The sequence below is a fragment of the Salvelinus namaycush genome, chromosome 28 (assembly GCF_016432855.1).
Source record: "Salvelinus namaycush isolate Seneca chromosome 28, SaNama_1.0, whole genome shotgun sequence".
NCBI lineage: Eukaryota > Metazoa > Chordata > Actinopteri > Salmoniformes > Salmonidae > Salvelinus > Salvelinus namaycush.
The window spans coordinates 10,515,975-10,532,501 of NC_052334.1; the positions used below are offsets into that span (position 1 = coordinate 10,515,975).

At 41.0% G+C, this 16,527-nt stretch overlaps 2 protein-coding genes across 4 annotated transcripts in view; both read left to right on the forward strand.

Moving 5' to 3' along the window:
• LOC120023067 (MAGUK p55 subfamily member 5-A-like) overlaps positions 1-6,640 on the forward strand; it is a 58,634-nt gene extending 51,994 nt beyond the window's left edge. For all 3 annotated transcript variants that reach the window (XM_038967020.1, XM_038967022.1, XM_038967021.1), the window contains 3 exons: positions 3,238-3,440; positions 3,585-3,695; positions 4,010-6,640. In XM_038967020.1, the coding sequence (XP_038822948.1) occupies positions 3,238-3,440; positions 3,585-3,695; positions 4,010-4,186 (491 nt within the window). In that variant the 3' untranslated portion in view covers positions 4,187-6,640. The remainder of the gene's footprint in view (positions 1-3,237; positions 3,441-3,584; positions 3,696-4,009) is intronic.
• Positions 6,641-8,309: 1,669 nt separating this feature from the next.
• LOC120023425 (eukaryotic translation initiation factor 2 subunit 1-like) lies at positions 8,310-12,703 on the forward strand. The gene is made up of 8 exons (XM_038967441.1): positions 8,310-8,444; positions 8,919-9,167; positions 9,265-9,344; positions 9,616-9,767; positions 10,245-10,351; positions 10,493-10,590; positions 10,793-10,936; positions 11,539-12,703. Exons 2-8 carry the CDS (start codon positions 8,927-8,929, stop codon positions 11,662-11,664), a joined length of 948 nt encoding a protein of 315 aa, XP_038823369.1. The 5' UTR covers positions 8,310-8,444; positions 8,919-8,926; the 3' UTR covers positions 11,665-12,703.
• The last annotated feature ends 3,824 nt before the right edge of the window (positions 12,704-16,527 follow it).

The window sequence follows — 16,527 nt, forward strand, 5'->3', positions numbered from 1 at the left end:
TTCACAAGAATTCCTAAATCATTGCTAAGGATAGTAAAAATGACTGCAGTTTCTACTGGTCATTGTTTTCAGGCTGGTTGTATTGGTGCTACCTAGGTACCAAGTGTTAGGGTTGCGTCAATCAAATCTGGTATCAGGATAAAATGTGATGCAAAGTTACTGAATATACTATAAGTACTTTTATTAAATTCAAGCAATAAATGGTAAATGCAATTTTCGTATATACGGGTTCACTGTAACACCACGCAGGGCAGAACAGAGAACTGACTTGTTTCCTGACAAAGTTCTTCTAATATACTTCTGACAGAGGTAGTTCCCGCTTCTGAGCTGGCCTGTCAGAGTAGAGGCTGAGTGTGGTTTAGACTTACTCAGCCTATCGTTGGCGCACAGGCTGGTCCCAGCCCCCAGGCGCTCCAGCTGTCCGGCGTTGCAGATTACCTCATTGTTTTCTATGCATGTTTCAATAGCTCAACATACTGTTCCCGCCTTGCAACATTCTTTTCTATGTATGTGTCCTCATTTAACATACTGTTCCCACTCAAGGTTAACCACAGCCTTCCAGCTAGTCACACCATATGTTGCAAAATGTTACTTCCAGCACACACAGACACCCCCATTATAGGCCAAGCATATTTTCAACCCTCACACAAGGTAAAGCTAGCTAGCTACCCCAGACGTTTGTGGTCGAACAAATAATACTTTATTACCAACGCGGTATTGTAAACACATTGTTCGTGGTTGCTTGTTTGCAGACGTTTTTGTACAGCTTTGACAGTGCTACTGATGGTAGTGGTGGCTTGGCTTGCACGTGCAAATTCAAAACATTCTATAATAGAACTGTGCAAATTAAAAGCTTATTTAACTCGTCAAATATATTTTTTGACACGCAAAGACCCAAATGGCCTTCCATAGTATGTCGTGTAGTTATTACTGTATAACTTGGTAAGGCAACATTTGAAAAATAGCGCACTTGGTTATGTTAATGTGTACCGGGGCTCGACCAGTCACGAAAACCAACATCACCCACGACAGAGAACGGTTGATTATCAAGAGCAATGAATTCCATTCTCTTGGCGTCAATGGATTTCGCCTTTGAGTTGTCTTGCTGAAATTATCTTATTCTTTCAAATGACTGCTCGACTTGTTGATTACTCGATCAACACTGTAGACATGCTGGGTAGGCTAGGTTAGGAATGCTGTGTTGCACGTGTAGAGCAAAATTTTACATGGCGTCATGTACCTACAGTTGAAATCTGAAGTTTACATACACATTAGCCAAATACATTTAAACTCAGTTTTTCACAATTCCTGACATTTAATCCTAGTAAAAATTCCCTGTCTTAGGTCAGTTAGGATCACCACTTTAAGAATGTGAAATGTCAGAATAATAGTAGAGAATGATTTGTTTCAGCTTTTATTTCTTTCATCACATTCCCAGTGGGTCAGAAGTTTACATACACTCAATTAGTATTTGGTAGCATTGCCTTTAAATTGTTTAACTTAGGTCAAACATTTCGGGTAGCCTTCCACAATAAGTTGGGTGAATTTTGGCCCATTCCCCCTGACAGAGCTGGTGTAACTGAGTCAGGTTTGTAGGTCTCCTTGCTCGCACATGCTTTTTCAGTTCTGCCCACAAATTTTCAATAGGATTTAGGTCAGGGTTTTGTGATGGGCACTCCAATACCTTCACTTTGTTGTCCTTAAGCCATTTTGCCACTACTTTGGAAGTATGCTTGGGGTCATTGTCCAATTGGAAGGCCCATTTGCGACCAAGCTTTAACTTCCTGACTGATGTCTTGAGATGTTGCTTCAATATATCCACATAATTTTCCTCCTCATGATGCCATCTATTTTGTGAAGTGCACCAGTCCCTCCTGCAGCAAAGCACCCCCACAACATGATGCTGCCACCCCCATGCTTCACGGTTGGAATAGTGTTTTTCGGCTTGCAAACCTCCCCCTTTTTCCTCCAAAAATAACAATGGTCATTATGGCGAAACAGTTCTATTTTTGTTTCTTCAGACCAGAGGACATTTATCCAAAAATGTATGCTCTTTGTCCCCATGTGCAGTTGCAAACAGTAGTCTGGCTTTTTTATGGTGGTTTTGGAGCAGTGGCTTCTTCCTTGCTGAGTGGCCTTTCAGGTTATGTCGATATAGACTTGTTTTACTGTGGATATAGATACTTTTGTACCGGTTTCCTCCAGCATCTTCACAAGGTTTGCTGCTGTTCTGGGATTGATTTGCACTTTTCGCACCAAAGTACGTTCATCTCTAGGAGACAGAACATGTCTCCTTCCTGAGCGATATGACGGCTGCGTGGTCCCATGGTGTTCATACTTACGTACTATTGTTTAAACAGAGGAACGTGGTACCTTGAGGGCTTTGGAAATTGCTCCCAAGGATGAACCAGACTTGTGGAGGTCTACAAAAAAAAAATCTCACTTTTTGGCTGATTTCTTTTGATTTTCCCATGATGTCAAGCAAAGAGGCACTGAGTTTGAAGGTAGGCCTTGAAATACATCCACAGGTACACCTCCAATTGACTCAAATTATGTCAATTAGCCTATCAGAAGCTTCTAAAGCCATGACATCATTTTCTGGAATTTTCCAAGCTGTTTATAGGCACAGTCAGCTTAGTGTATGTAAACTTCTGACCCACTGGAATTGTGATATAGTGAAATAATCTGTCTGTAAGCAATTGTTGGAAAAATTACTTGTGTCATGCACAAAGTAGATGTCCTAACCGACTTGCCAAAACTATAGTTTGTTAACAAAACATTTGTGGAGTGGTTGAAAAACGAGTTTTAATGACTCCAACCTAAGTGTATGTAAACTTCTGACTTCAACTGTACATTATATAGGTATGCACATCAGCTTTGACATCGGGTTTGCACATCGGCGTTAAACTAGACATCGGGCCGATACCGTTGTTGGCATTTTTAGCTAATATCATCCGATTCTGATATGTTTACCGATATATTGTGCATCCCTTGTACTAGGTAGTAAAGATTCTAGATGTTTTAGGGGCAAACCATCTGGTCAATGAGAATGTCTTTGTGCTGTAGGGAGTTAATATTCCTCAACACATTTGGAGGGTATAGAATTTGATCATTTGTATTCATTCCAGATATGATTTTTCAGTCAATGTCTGTTGTATCCCTTCCTCTGTCCTGTTCTTTTTTTTTTTTTTAAGCAATAAAAATGTTGATCATGTGTTTTATTTTTGCTCATTCCAGACACGACGCGGAACAGGCGTGATGTGGAGGTGAGTGGGAGAGACTACCACTTTGTCTCCCGCCAGGCCTTTGACATGGACGCCACTGCGGGGAAGTTCATTGAGTCGGGAGAGTTTGAGAAGAACCTGTACGGAACCAGCACCGACTCTGTCCGCCAACTCATCAACACGGGCAAGATCTGCCTGCTCTGTCTGCACACACAGGTGAGGGGGGGGGGGGAAGGAAATAATATAGAGAGTTGAGAGGGAGAGGAGGACAGACAGAGGGAAAAGAAGAGGTATTATAAGAGAACATAAATTGTCTATGTTGCTGCCGTGTCTGACTGGGAGTTCTCTCCCTCTCTCCAGTCGTTGAAGACTCTGCGTAGCTCGGATCTGAAGCCTTACATTATCTTCATCGCTCCTCCCTCCCAAGAACGGTTGCGAGCCCTCCTGACCAAAGAGAGCAAGAACCCAAAGGTACTGAATCCTTCGAACACTATATCTGTTTTCTCCATCGTTTTGACCCCGAAGGGTCCTGTCTGTCAGTAAGGTTGGTTTACTAAGCCTTGGTCAAGCTCATCCACTTGACATCTAGCAATCAATCATTATTCGAATGTATTTTATGAAGCCCTTTTTACATCAGCAGTTGTCAGTGCTTTGCAGATACCCAGCATAAAACCCCAAAGAGCAAGCGAGGCAGAGGCACAGTGCCTAGGAAAAACATCAAGCTAACCTGGGGAAACATGCTCAGTGTTCCTTTTTTTTTATCCCCAACCCTTTCTCTACATCAGCCAGAGGAGCTGCGTGACATCATCGAGAAGGCCCGTGAGATGGAGCAGAACTTTGGCCACCTGTTTGATGCAGCCATCGTGAACACAGACCAGGACAAGGCCTATCAGGAGCTGCTGAGGCTGATCAACAAACTGGACACAGAGCCACAATGGGTCCCCTCCTCCTGGCTACGCTAAGGGCCGGGGCAGTATAACACACCCACAGTGCTAACCCTGACTAGAGCCCTGTAAAATCTGCAATGCACAGAAAGTGAACGGAATCACAGAAATCAATACATTGAAACATAATTCAATATGCTAACATTTATTGAACTTTGTAGGCAATCAACTAAATGTATTGAAAATGTATTCATTTTCCCAAGTTTATCATAAGACATGAACAGAATGCATCAGTGATTCTTATTTCCTGCGAGTTTCTGAATAAGCAAAGATAATTCCTCGTCTGTATGTGCAGTGCGTGCGTTTACCACTGTGTAGCCGTTAGCGATGATGCTAATGAAAAGTCTTCTAGTAGATGGAAAGACTTTCACAAAAACCTTCAGTTAAATGTTAACTACAAAGTAGCCTATGCTGACCTGGCAGAATTATATTATTTGCATCAATCCAGTGGGTATTTGTGTACAAAAACACTGCTAAACAACAGCCTCTTGCTAGCACTGGAATTAAAGGGTAACTACACCTGAAAATAAACATTTTTAAAAAATGTTCCTAGACATCAAAAGGGGTCTCTCGATGTGGTTTGCGCATTGTTGTGGACTTAGAACATCCAATTTAGTTGTTTTCTATTTTAAAAGTGTGATTTTGAGAGTGAAAACCTGAAAAAACAAGGGGAAACGGAAATCTGGAAAAACTAAAAATGTATAGGGCCCTACCTGACACACACACACACACCGCTGAAGATTTGTCTTGTTTCAATTCTCCAACCACAATCACTGTGTGAGACTGGAGGTAGATCCTCAATCACCACAAGCTGAAGATGAATGAAACATTTACAGCTTATCACTATTATGCTGAACTGAACTCTTCTATTCACTTCTGAGACTACCTGGGGAAATTCATTTCAGTTATTTTGCTCTGATAATTTGTCCTTTTTTCCCCTTTTTTTGTTTCTGTATTTCTCTTCACTAAATTAACTATTCACATTCCAGGTACGAAGTATGTAAAGACTTGGCACTTGTGGCAGAAATATAATTAATGCTTCTATCCTTTTGATAATTATTTATAATTGTAAATATATTGTATTTTAAATAAGTTTTCAAAGATGAGAAGAAGAACCCATAGCTTCTATGTATGACATATTATTATCCAGTCAGTGAATGTCTCTCCTACACAGAGGTTGTTGTACCCATGCTCTGTCTGTGTGTGAGGTCAGGTGTGTGTGTGTTCTCTAATGTCGAACTGACATCACTCAGCCATAGTCTTGAGTGTTGGCAGTAAGGTGCCTCTGATCTCTAACATAGCAGATGGGAATGGGATTAGGCTACTACAAGTATCATCATGGATGGGATTTGTTCACCCAATGAAACTATCTGTGAGGTGATAACATTTACATTTACATTTAAGTCATTTAGCAGACGCTCTTATCCAGAGCGACTTACAAGTACATACATTCATACTTTTTTTTGTACTGATAACACCCAGGTGTAGGATTACATTATCTCAGCATCTGGGCTCTCTTTCCACTGCAGCAGCCCTGGGTTCAAATACAATTTGAATCATTTCAAATACTTTAGCTGTGCTTGATTGAACAATAGAATAGTCCCACAAGTGCAAACCCTACCCCCATCTGGCACTCCAGGTAGATGAAAGCAAAACCTGAAAGTATTTCAATTATTTCAAATGCTATTTGAACCCAAGTCAGCACTACCCTACAGCACAGCACAATGCTGGAGGTTTATCTAACTGGTGTTTTGACATCACAATAATTAGATCTGAGAGGTGCTTAAGAGTCACTGCCTCATTCTAATCTACTTGCTTTATACCCTTTTCAAACTATCGTGCCAATCAACACTACTGTGCTGGCTCTGATATTTTCTTTTCACATTGTCCCTCCAGCATGGTCTCAGAAACTATGGTGGGTCGTAATCAGGCCAGTTCTGCTCATTTTGGATCGGCTCAGTACTAGAGGATAATAAACTAGCCCTAACCCCACCTCTCACCTCTACCCAGCACTATAGGGTGTATTTATTACATTTTGCAACAAACCATTTACCGTTTTAAGAACCAAACTGAAGCAAATGGTACTAAATGGGGAGGGACCTACCTGAATTTGTCCAATAGACATTTTGTCGTTCCAAAGCGTTTTCCGTTTGTAGTAAATGGTTTCTGTTGCTAAATGCTTTGCAACGGACTAAACATTTTACAACAGAATCGGCGTAAATAATATACCCCTGGTCATAACTAAATACAAAAAACTGTCCTGTCCAGAATCACAGGATTTAAACCAACATTGATGATAATGAAGAAAGATTATTAGAGGTGTTTAAAAGTTGACACTAAACCCCCCTGGGGTAGCTTTTGTTTTATCTCAGTATTCATCATGCATAGTTCCTGTGCTACTCTGTAGGAGTGTAACCATAGTGAATGTAACCAGCACTATTCTATTCACAGAAAACACTAAAGAATATCTGAGCACCGCTGTCTGTGGGATTATCTTAATTATCAATACTTTGTTTGAAATCAATGCATTTTCTAATTCACTGAGATTCATTATGAACGATCCATCTATGCTGTATTTTTAATCTGATGGTTTTCACCACAGGTGATATTTTAAATGTGTGACATACATTTTCTGTGTTTTGTTTTCAGAGCTGTTATTGAAATGGGTCTGGGAAATGAACTTGAACGAACCGATAAGCCTAAATACGGGGAAAAATAGCCTACAATTTCATAAAAATTGTTTGTATGTTTGTTGTTGCATGTGGTGATGGTATGTTCATGGGTTGGAGCTCACTCCCGTGTGTGTGTGTGTGTGTGTGTGAGCGCGCAGAGGCAGGACTCACTTAAATGCATGCAAGTATTATCTCTAGTAGACACAATGGGGAAACAGTCTTAACAAAGACCTGTTTCACATATTATAACAGCATTTTCATTTTAATGTGGGTTATTATTGATGATATTGTGGTGTCTAGATATTTGACATTGATATATGTGTAATGTTAAAAATAGATGTATTATGTACAAAGTAATGCACTTGTAGAATGATCACTCTGCCACCCTTCCCTCCCTATTGCTTCTGGAACCAGAACTGAGGTTTACGTAGAGTTCTGCTGGTACTGTCTCCATGACCCGCTCAATTCAAGCCTGATCCCAGATCTGTGTTCTACCCAACTCCTCTGACTATTTCTGTCATGTATGCCATAGTCAGAGGAGTTTGTAACAAATGGATTTATTCAGTGTCTCAGAGTTGGAGTACTGATCTAGGATCAGGTCATCCCTGTCCATATAATATTATTCATTATGTTATCTCTTCAGTCTGTGCAGTACACACCGTGTGTAGATGTTGAGCTGTTAATTGGAAGTAGAGTTATTGAATGTAAGGTTACTATATTATTTAAAAAAAAATTATTTCTGTAGATCTGTTTTTGTAGAAATTATTCTTGTGAATTAAAGACCAGATTGATAGAAGTAGTGTTTGGTTCTTTAATTTCTCCAGCACTGGATGGGGGGGGGGGGGGGGGGGCTTTCCTCTTGTTCCTCAAGGAAGGAAGGAGGGAGGCAGATGACATCAGACCAAATCTTTGAATACCCTACTCCTTGAAGTTTGCCCTTTAGTGTGTGTACTTTACTGTATTTATACTTGGGATATCACTTTGCAACAGTAAAAGTTCATAAATCACTGGAGGATGTCTAACATTTTGTATTTAACCTTTATTTAACTAGGGATGTCAGTTTACAATGACTGCCTACCCCGGACAACGCTGGGCCAATTGTGCGCCGCCCTCCCTATGGGACTCCCGATCACAGCCGGTTGTGATACAACCTGGATTCAAAACAGGGTGTCTAGTGACACCTCTAGCACTGAGATGCAGTGCCTTAGACCGATGCGCCACTCGGGAGCCCCTTTCTGAATCATGTTCATGCCATTTTTATTGTGTAATACTGTATGTAAGTGGTCAACTCAATGTGAAAGAGTAATCGATCTACCAGTATGTCCAGTATTTATGAACTTGCTTCAAAACACTCAGAGCGACACCTTGTGGGGGAAAGGAAGACTACTAATTTAGGTTGGAACACTATCAGAAAGAAATATCGATGGTAAAAATGTTTTTGAAGGTTTCCAGTTCCGCTTCCGGGTCAGATCGCATGTTCGCGCATGCTGATGAAATAGTTCAATTAGATCTTCGAAATTGTTACTTTTTGAAATTACTATTTTAATGTAACAACTTAAAGATATAGTTAAATATCAAGATTTTGATATATCTGTAGCTTTATGGTGAGTACTTAACGTTTGAGTGTCATTATGTTCTGAATGAATGAATGACTGGTGATGAAGGCATGAGACTCAGCAAAGCGGCGTTAGCTAGCTAGCATATTCATCTGGCTATCCTATCCAGCTGATCCTCTACTATACATTATCAGTAGCTAGCTGATGGGGCTAACTAACAAATAATACAAAAAAAATAATCTCGCTGAAAGTCCTTCAGACAGAACTTGTAGCTGAACTAGAAGTTAGCATATGCTCATCGGTTAGTTAGCTAGCTTCTAGTTAAGCTACAAGTTCTGTTTATGATCATTTGCTGTATAACGTTAATGGTCTGCCTCTTTCAAGCATTACAGCCTGTGCCATAAAGACCAGACCTCAGAGATGGCATAATGACATAGGGTAGTGGCTACAGGCAGAATGAGAATACAATAACTAGCTACTATCCTCTGCAATGTACTTTATGGTCTCCTCTCGTCCACACAGAGTGAAGAATGCCGTCATTCAGCTGTAGATTCTACCAGCACAGGTTTCCAGAGGTGGAAGATGTGGTGATGGTCAACGTGCGCTCCATCGCAGAGATGGGCGCCTACGTTAGCCTGTTAGAGTACAACAACATCGAAGGCATGATCCTGCTGAGCGAGTTGTCTCGCAGACGTATCCGCTCCATCAACAAACTCATCAGGATCGGACGCAACGAGTGTGTGGTCGTCATCCGAGTGGACAAGGAGAAAGGTGAGAGGAAGAGTCCTGTCTATGTGGATGTGATGGCTTGTTTTGTAGCCTGGTCCCAAGGACTGATGGTTAATTTCCCTACTCTCTCTCTCTCTAGGCTACATTGATCTGTCCAAGAGAAGAGTTTCACCCGAGGAGGCAATCAAGTGTGAAGACAAATTCACCAAATCCAAAACGGTATGTTGTCTAAGTCCTCACATCATCTCCATGTTCATAGTGTAATACCTCTACCAGCTAGTACAATGTCATCTTGTGCATTGGGCTGAAAATTTAGAAGGGCTGGTTATGTTATATTATAGTACTTTTAAATGTGTTGTCAAATTATATATATATATACTCAAATATTTTTGCCGGTAAACTTAGACCTGTGTGTCTTCTGTCATGAGCGACCTTGGGTCCTTGAAAAACGCAATATAAATATGTATTATTATTGATATGACTATGACAGGTATACAGCATATTGAGGCATGTGGCTGAGGTTCTGGAGTACACTAAGGAGGAGCAGCTGGAGAGCCTGTTCACGCGCACTGCCTGGGTGTTTGATGAGAAGTACAAGAGGCCTGGATACGGAGCCTATGATGTCTTTAAACAGGCTGTGGCGTGAGTACTGATGTAACAGTATAACTTTACGGCGTCCCCTCGCCCCGACACGGGCGCGAACCTGGGACCCTCTGCACACATCAACAACGGTCGCCCACGAAGCACGGTCGTTACCCATCGCTCCACAAAGGCCGCGGCCCTTGCAGAGCAAGGGGCAACCCTACTTAATGTCTCAGAGCAAGTGACGTAACTGATTGAAATGCTACTAGCGCGCACCCGCTAACTAGCTAGCCATTTCACATCCGTTACACTGACATCCTGGTCCGGGTTGGTGGAGGGGATTCTCTTGTTGAGATCCACAAAATTATTTCCATTCCTAGTTCCAATGTGTTGAAAACAGCAACGTTCTGTAACTAGAAATGGAAGAAAATGGTTCTAGACTAGATCCATTTCTCCCACACCAATAGACATATTATTTGGCTATTGCACTGGACGTCCCAGGATTGACTGTGTTAATATGTCTGTTTTGGCCCACAGGGACCCAGCCATTTTAGATTGTCTGGACCTGACAGAGGAGGAGAAGGCTGTGCTCATTGACAACATCAACAGAAGACTCACACCACAGGCTGTCAAAATCAGGGCAGGTATGTACATGCTGTACAGTACACCTAAAGCTTACCTGTGTACTTGTACATCATTTACATAGCAGTAGCTTGATGAGTTTTGATATAGTATGATAGAATAAAATATTATTCTAACATATTACTAACACGTCTCTCCCTCAGACATTGAGGTGGCCTGCTATGGCTACGAAGGCATTGATGCTGTCAAAGAAGCATTGAGGGCGGGGCTAGGCTGCTCCACAGAGGCCATGCCCATCAAGGTCAATAACAACAACAAACCCTCAACAGTCTGTTTTTCTGAACCCAGATTAGACATAGTATAGTCCTAGACTAAAAAAGCATGAATTAAAAGTGACTTCTAGTCCAAGACTGGGCTTAATCTGTGTCCGGGAAAACGTCTATCACAACAACATAGTCCAACACATGATTTATCCCCTCTAAACCTGTCTTCTGCTCTCACAGATTAATCTGATAGCGCCGCCGCGCTATGTCATGACTACCACCACGCTGGAGCGCACGGAGGGTCTCTCTGTCCTCAACCAGGCCATGGCTGCCATCAAAGAGAAGATCGAGGAGAAGAGAGGAGTCTTCAACATCCAGATGGAGGTCGGTGCAATAGAATGCAACTTTATTGTCCAATTTGCAGCTGAAATATTTTTTGCTGTCTTTTGATACTACAGGAAGAGAGGGAAAATGGAAAAGACCGAGCTTGGTTGAGGTGGGGTGGTGGAGGTTTCATGTAAACGTTCTTGAAACCCCTGCCATACAGTTGTGGCCAAATATACTGTCACTCTTGTACTTTTCATAAATAATAATCTATTTCTTCTAAAATAATTTGAAATTGAAAAAGAATTGGTGGTCGCCACATCTTATTGGCTTTTCAACATTGCAGAACCAATTTAATTGTAAACTTAAGTTTACAATTGAAATTGAGAAAATAAAAACAAATGGCATGGGTAAAATTATTGTCACCCCGGAGATAGTACTTGTTTTCAATTTGAACTTGTTTGAAAATAAATAGTGAATTATTTAAGAAAACTGAAAGAGTGCCAATATATTTGGCCACAACTGTATGTAATAAATACATTGGAAATCTTACTTACCAGAGATACCACATTAAAACAGCATTAAAAACGTCAAGAAGGTTCAGGACAGAGCGCTTTTAATGTCAATTTGTTTGTCTTCCTGTGTGTTGTCTTCCCCTCCAGGCGAAGGTTGTGACAGACACCGATGAGACAGAGCTGGCACGCCAGCTGGAGCGACTGGAGAGAGAGAACGCTGAAGTGGACGGAGATGATGAGGATGGAGAGATGGAGGCCAAGGCAGAGGACTAAACTAGAGGAAAAACAGACGGATTGGATACAACGACAAGACCAATTATACACAGTCCAGGGCCCGTATTAATAAAGCATCTCTGAGTAGGAGTGCTGATCTAGGACCAGGTCCTCCATGTCAATGTTGTTCATAATGATCTTAAAAACTGATCCTAGATCATCAATCCTACTTTGAGATGTTTCATGAATACAGGCCACAGCAAACTTTAATTTCAAATCAAATCGTACATTCTAGAACGTCTCTCCAACTGAACACGAGCCTCTGTTGGTCAGTACCAGGGACCCTCAGGAAGACTGAACCAGAGAGACGGCTACAGGTGCTGACTATCATACTGCCAAACACAGAGCTGGGAAATGCCCCTGTCATTCTCCCAATGGACAAAATAACCACATTCATATTATTACTGAACCCTAGCTGTTTGAATTGCGTCCCAAAGGTGAACAGTGTGGTCGGTTGGGTTAGCCTGCTTGTCCACTCTGTGCTGTAGCCAACTCCTCTGTGTGGAAGTGAGGATACAATAGAGAATAGGACCAGGTTTGGTGGGCTGGTCATCTCTTGTAGACTGACTACGTAAACATCTGACCAAATGACTCCAGATTTTTGCTCTGGGTTAACAGAGATTAGTGGGGTGGTGACTTGGTCCAATACTTAATGATCTGTAGCCAACTCTTTGTTACACATACAGAATGAGTAGAGGTTCACTCGAAGATAGATTCTGGGAATATCATTTGTTATTAGATATGCATATCAAGCAAATAAGGACATTTTTTAGGATTGAGGTGTTTTGAAAGTGGCCTTGTCTTTTTCCCCAACTCCATGTAAGGACACTGGTTTTCTGGTCTTTTTCCACCTCACTCTTTTTCAAGTGAAATGTTGGAAAGGAAAAGTATACTGCTCATCCTGGACTTGCATGGCTCTTATAAGGATGCATTTGTAAGGCTATTTTAAGAGTGCATTCTGGGTTCATTTATATGTTTACAGGGCTACATTCTTCACATAACATTAAACAAATTATTATTTTTGTTGAATATTTTCAAATGAATGTGTTATTTTGTCTGGTTAGAAGTGATTTGAAAGTGACATCCACCTAAATGTGAGATGCATTTGTAGTTTGTCTGCACTACAAATCCAATTTCTTGTTAGCAATTGGTGGTAGTTGCCGCGTTCACGTCGTGTCGGGAACTTGCTTACTCGTAGAAAGATTATACTCGAGTTTCCCACTTGGGAAGTATCAGAATCAACCAAGAGGAAGCTCTACGCAAATAACCTAAGTTAATTTTATCTCATAGGTCCCAAGTTTCTGATAATGCCACATTCACGTCATGTCTGTCCATGTGAGAATACAGCAATAAGCAGACTGTCAGCCTTCCCGCCTTTGGGACAACTCCCATTGTTAGTGCATAGACAACACCATCTCGTCATTATAGTATCTCTGGTTAGGCTAAGCTAGCCACGCATCTGTAGCAAAACTGCTATTGAAGGTTTTAAATGTTTAATTGACTGAAACTAAAGCCAAATTAATTAACAGTAGCAACAACATTGCTAGCTAGTAAGCACCCTCTTGGAGGCGGCATACTATGGAGCTTCGTGGACCTTCAATCAATTGTATATTTCTCTCCCCTTCCTATACGCCTAGATCTTCGTGGACAAGCCTCTGGTGGCGCCCAACCCAATACCTACATGTCAGGCATCATCCTGGAAGCAGTGGAGGCTAGTGGGGGAAGCTATAGGAGGACGAGCTCATTGTAATGACTGGAATATAATAAATTGAAAGGTATCAAACATATGGAAACCAGTTTTCTCTCCGTTCCATTGATTCCATTCCAGCCATTACAATGAGTCCATCCTATAGCGCCTCCTACCAACCTCTGCCTGGGAGGCATTCCCAACCCAATACCTCAACATGACAGCCATCATGCTGGGAGGCCTGCTGACGTTCCCAACCCGATGGTTGTGTTCCCCTGCTCAGACGTTGCATGCATCAACCAATGGTTGCGTGCCACATCAAGTAGCCATTATTTACCCACAATATAAGATATTCTCCAAAATTGAAATATTCCAGGCATTTGTATATATAAATTCCACTTGTGCCTTTTCAAAGTCAGCTATGAATACCAGAACAGGTTTCCCAGATGTTTCACTGTTCTATTGTTTCCAGTACTTGTCTTACATTGGAGATAATATATCATCCATGAAAAAAACTTGTCTGATTAGGATGAATGATATATGACAAGAGCTTTTTAATTCTATGCGCAATGCATTTTGCTAGAATTTTTGCATTACAACACTGAAGTGGGGTCTCCCCCAAAAAATTATGGACTATCTTTATATTTACCACCTGGGTCCTGTTTCAGTAATAGTGAAATCACACCTTCTTGAGTACAGTGGGGCAAAAAAGTATTTAGTCAGCCACCAATTGTGCAAGTTCTCCCACTTAAAAAGATGAGAGAGGCCTGTAATTTTCATCATAGGTACACTTCAACTATGACAGACAAAATGAGAGAAAAAAATCCAGAAAATCACATTGTAGGATTTTTAATGAATTTATTTGCAAATTATGGTGGAAAATAAGTAATTGGTCAACTACAAACAAGCAAGATTTCTGGCTCTCACAGGCTCCTCTGTCCTCCACTCGTTACCTGTATTAATGGCACCTGTTTGAACTTGTTATCAGTATAAAATGCACCTATCCACAACCTCAGTCACACTCCAAACTCCACTATGGCCAAGACCAAAGAGCTGTCAAAGGACACCAGAAACAAAATTGTAGACCTGCACCAGGCTGGGAAGACTGAATCTGCAATAGGTAAGCAGCTTGGTTTGAAGAAATCAACTGTGGGAGCAATTATTAGGAAATGGAAGACATACAAGACCACTGATAATCTCCCTTGATCTGGGGCTCCACGCAAGATCTCACCCCGTGGGGTCAAAATGATCACAAGAACGGTGAGCAAAAATCCCAGAACCACACGGGGGGACCTAGTGAATGACCTGCAGAGAGCTGGGACCAAAGTAACAAAGCCTACCATCAGTAACACACTACGCCGCCAGGGACTCAAATCCTGCAGTGCAAGACGTGTCCCCCTGCTTAAGCCAGTACATGTCCAGGCCCGTCAGAAGTTTGCTAGAGAGCATTTGGATGATCCAGAAGAAGATTGGGAGAATGTCATATGGTCAGATGAAACCAAAATAGAACTTTTTGGTAAAAACTCAACTCGTTGTGTTTGGAGGACAAAGAATGCTGAGTTGCATCCAAAGAACACCATACCTACTGTGAAGCATGGGGGTGGAAACATCATGCTTTGGGGCTGTTTTTCTGCAAAGGGACCAGGACGTCTGATCCGTGTAAAGGAAAGAATGAATGGGGCCATGTATCGTGAGATTTTGAGTGAAAACCTCCTTCCATCAGCAAGGGCATTGAAGATGAAACGTGGCTGGGTCTTTCAGCATGACAATGATCCCAAACACACCACCCGGGCAACAAAGGAGTGGCTTCGTAAGAAGCATTTCAAGGTCCTGGAGTGTCCTAGCCAGTCTCCAGATCTCAACCCCATAGAAAATCTTTGGAGGGAGTTGAAAGTCCGTGTTGCCCAGCAACAGCCCCAAAACATCACTGCTCTAGAGGAGATCTGCATGGAGGAATGGGCCAAAATACCAGCAACAGTGTGTGAAAACCTTGTGAAGACTTATAGAAAACGTTTGACCTCTGTCATTGCCAACAAAGGGTATATAACAAAGTATTGAGAAACTTTTGTTATTGACCAAATACTTATTTTCCACCATAATTTGCAAATAAATTCATTAAAAATCCTACAATGTGATTTTCTGGATTTTTTTTTCTCATTTTGTCTGTCATAGTTGAAGTGTACCTATGATGAAACTTACAGGCCTCATCTTTTTAAGTGGGAGAACTTGCACAATTGGTGGCTGACTAAATACTTTTTTGCCCCACTGTATCTGATAATCTATGATTTATGTAGGAGTGGTTAAAACATGCTAATAACGGTCCTCTGAGTACATCAAAAAGGTTTAATACAGTGCATTCTGAAAGTATTCGTACCTCTTGACTTTTTACACATTTTGTTACATTACCACCTTATTCTAAAATGGATTACATTATTTTCAATCAAAATCATGTCCAATCAATAGAATGTACCACAGGTGGTCTCCAATCAAGTTGTAGAAACATCTTAAGGATGATACATTGTAACAGGATGCACCTGAACTCAATATTGAGTCTCACAGCAAAGGTTCTGGATACTTATGTAAATGTGTTTATTTATTTTTATACATTTGCACACATTTCTAAAAACATGTTTTTGCTAGGTCATTATGGGGTATTGTGTGTAGATTGAAGGACAAAAACGATTTAATCCATTTTAGAATAAGGCTGTAACGTAACAAAATGTGGAAAAAGTCAAGGTATCTGAATACTTTCTGAATGCCCTGTATACCTCAATTTCGGCTTCACATGAGTCTTAGGGTACAGATGTTAATTTTACATTATTAATAGAACAAAAAATCCTTACAATTGACTTCGGTTAGTGGAGATGGAGGAGACTGAAACGAAAACATGCTTAAAGTACTTTGCTTCCTCTTTCAAAATATTGTTTGGTGTATCATGGGTGACTGTCATTTTGGTAGCATTTCTATGTTGAAGATTAAAAAATAATTTGGTGCATTTCTCCCAATATTCCATCCAGGTAACTTTATTTTTATAATATTTTACACTTTATCTTTCTCGAATATGTTCTTTTTGTTTTTCCTCTAACTTATTCTGTGCCTCTGGTACAGTTTTTATTGCTAACTACTGTTAGTCTCTATTTCCTTTGTTAATATGAACTCTTTTGACCTAAATTGCT

Bases quoted from the DNA above. Each gene is read 5' to 3' on its own strand.
- LOC120023425 (XM_038967441.1), top strand. From the start codon at position 8,927: ATGCCGTCATTCAGCTGTAGATTCTACCAGCACAGGTTTCCAGAGGTG. The intron at 10,352-10,492 runs GTATGTACATGC...TCTCTCCCTCAG, and splicing joins GGCTGTCAAAATCAGGGCAG to ACATTGAGGTGGCCTGCTAT. The intron at 10,591-10,792 runs GTCAATAACAAC...CTGCTCTCACAG, and splicing joins CAGAGGCCATGCCCATCAAG to ATTAATCTGATAGCGCCGCC.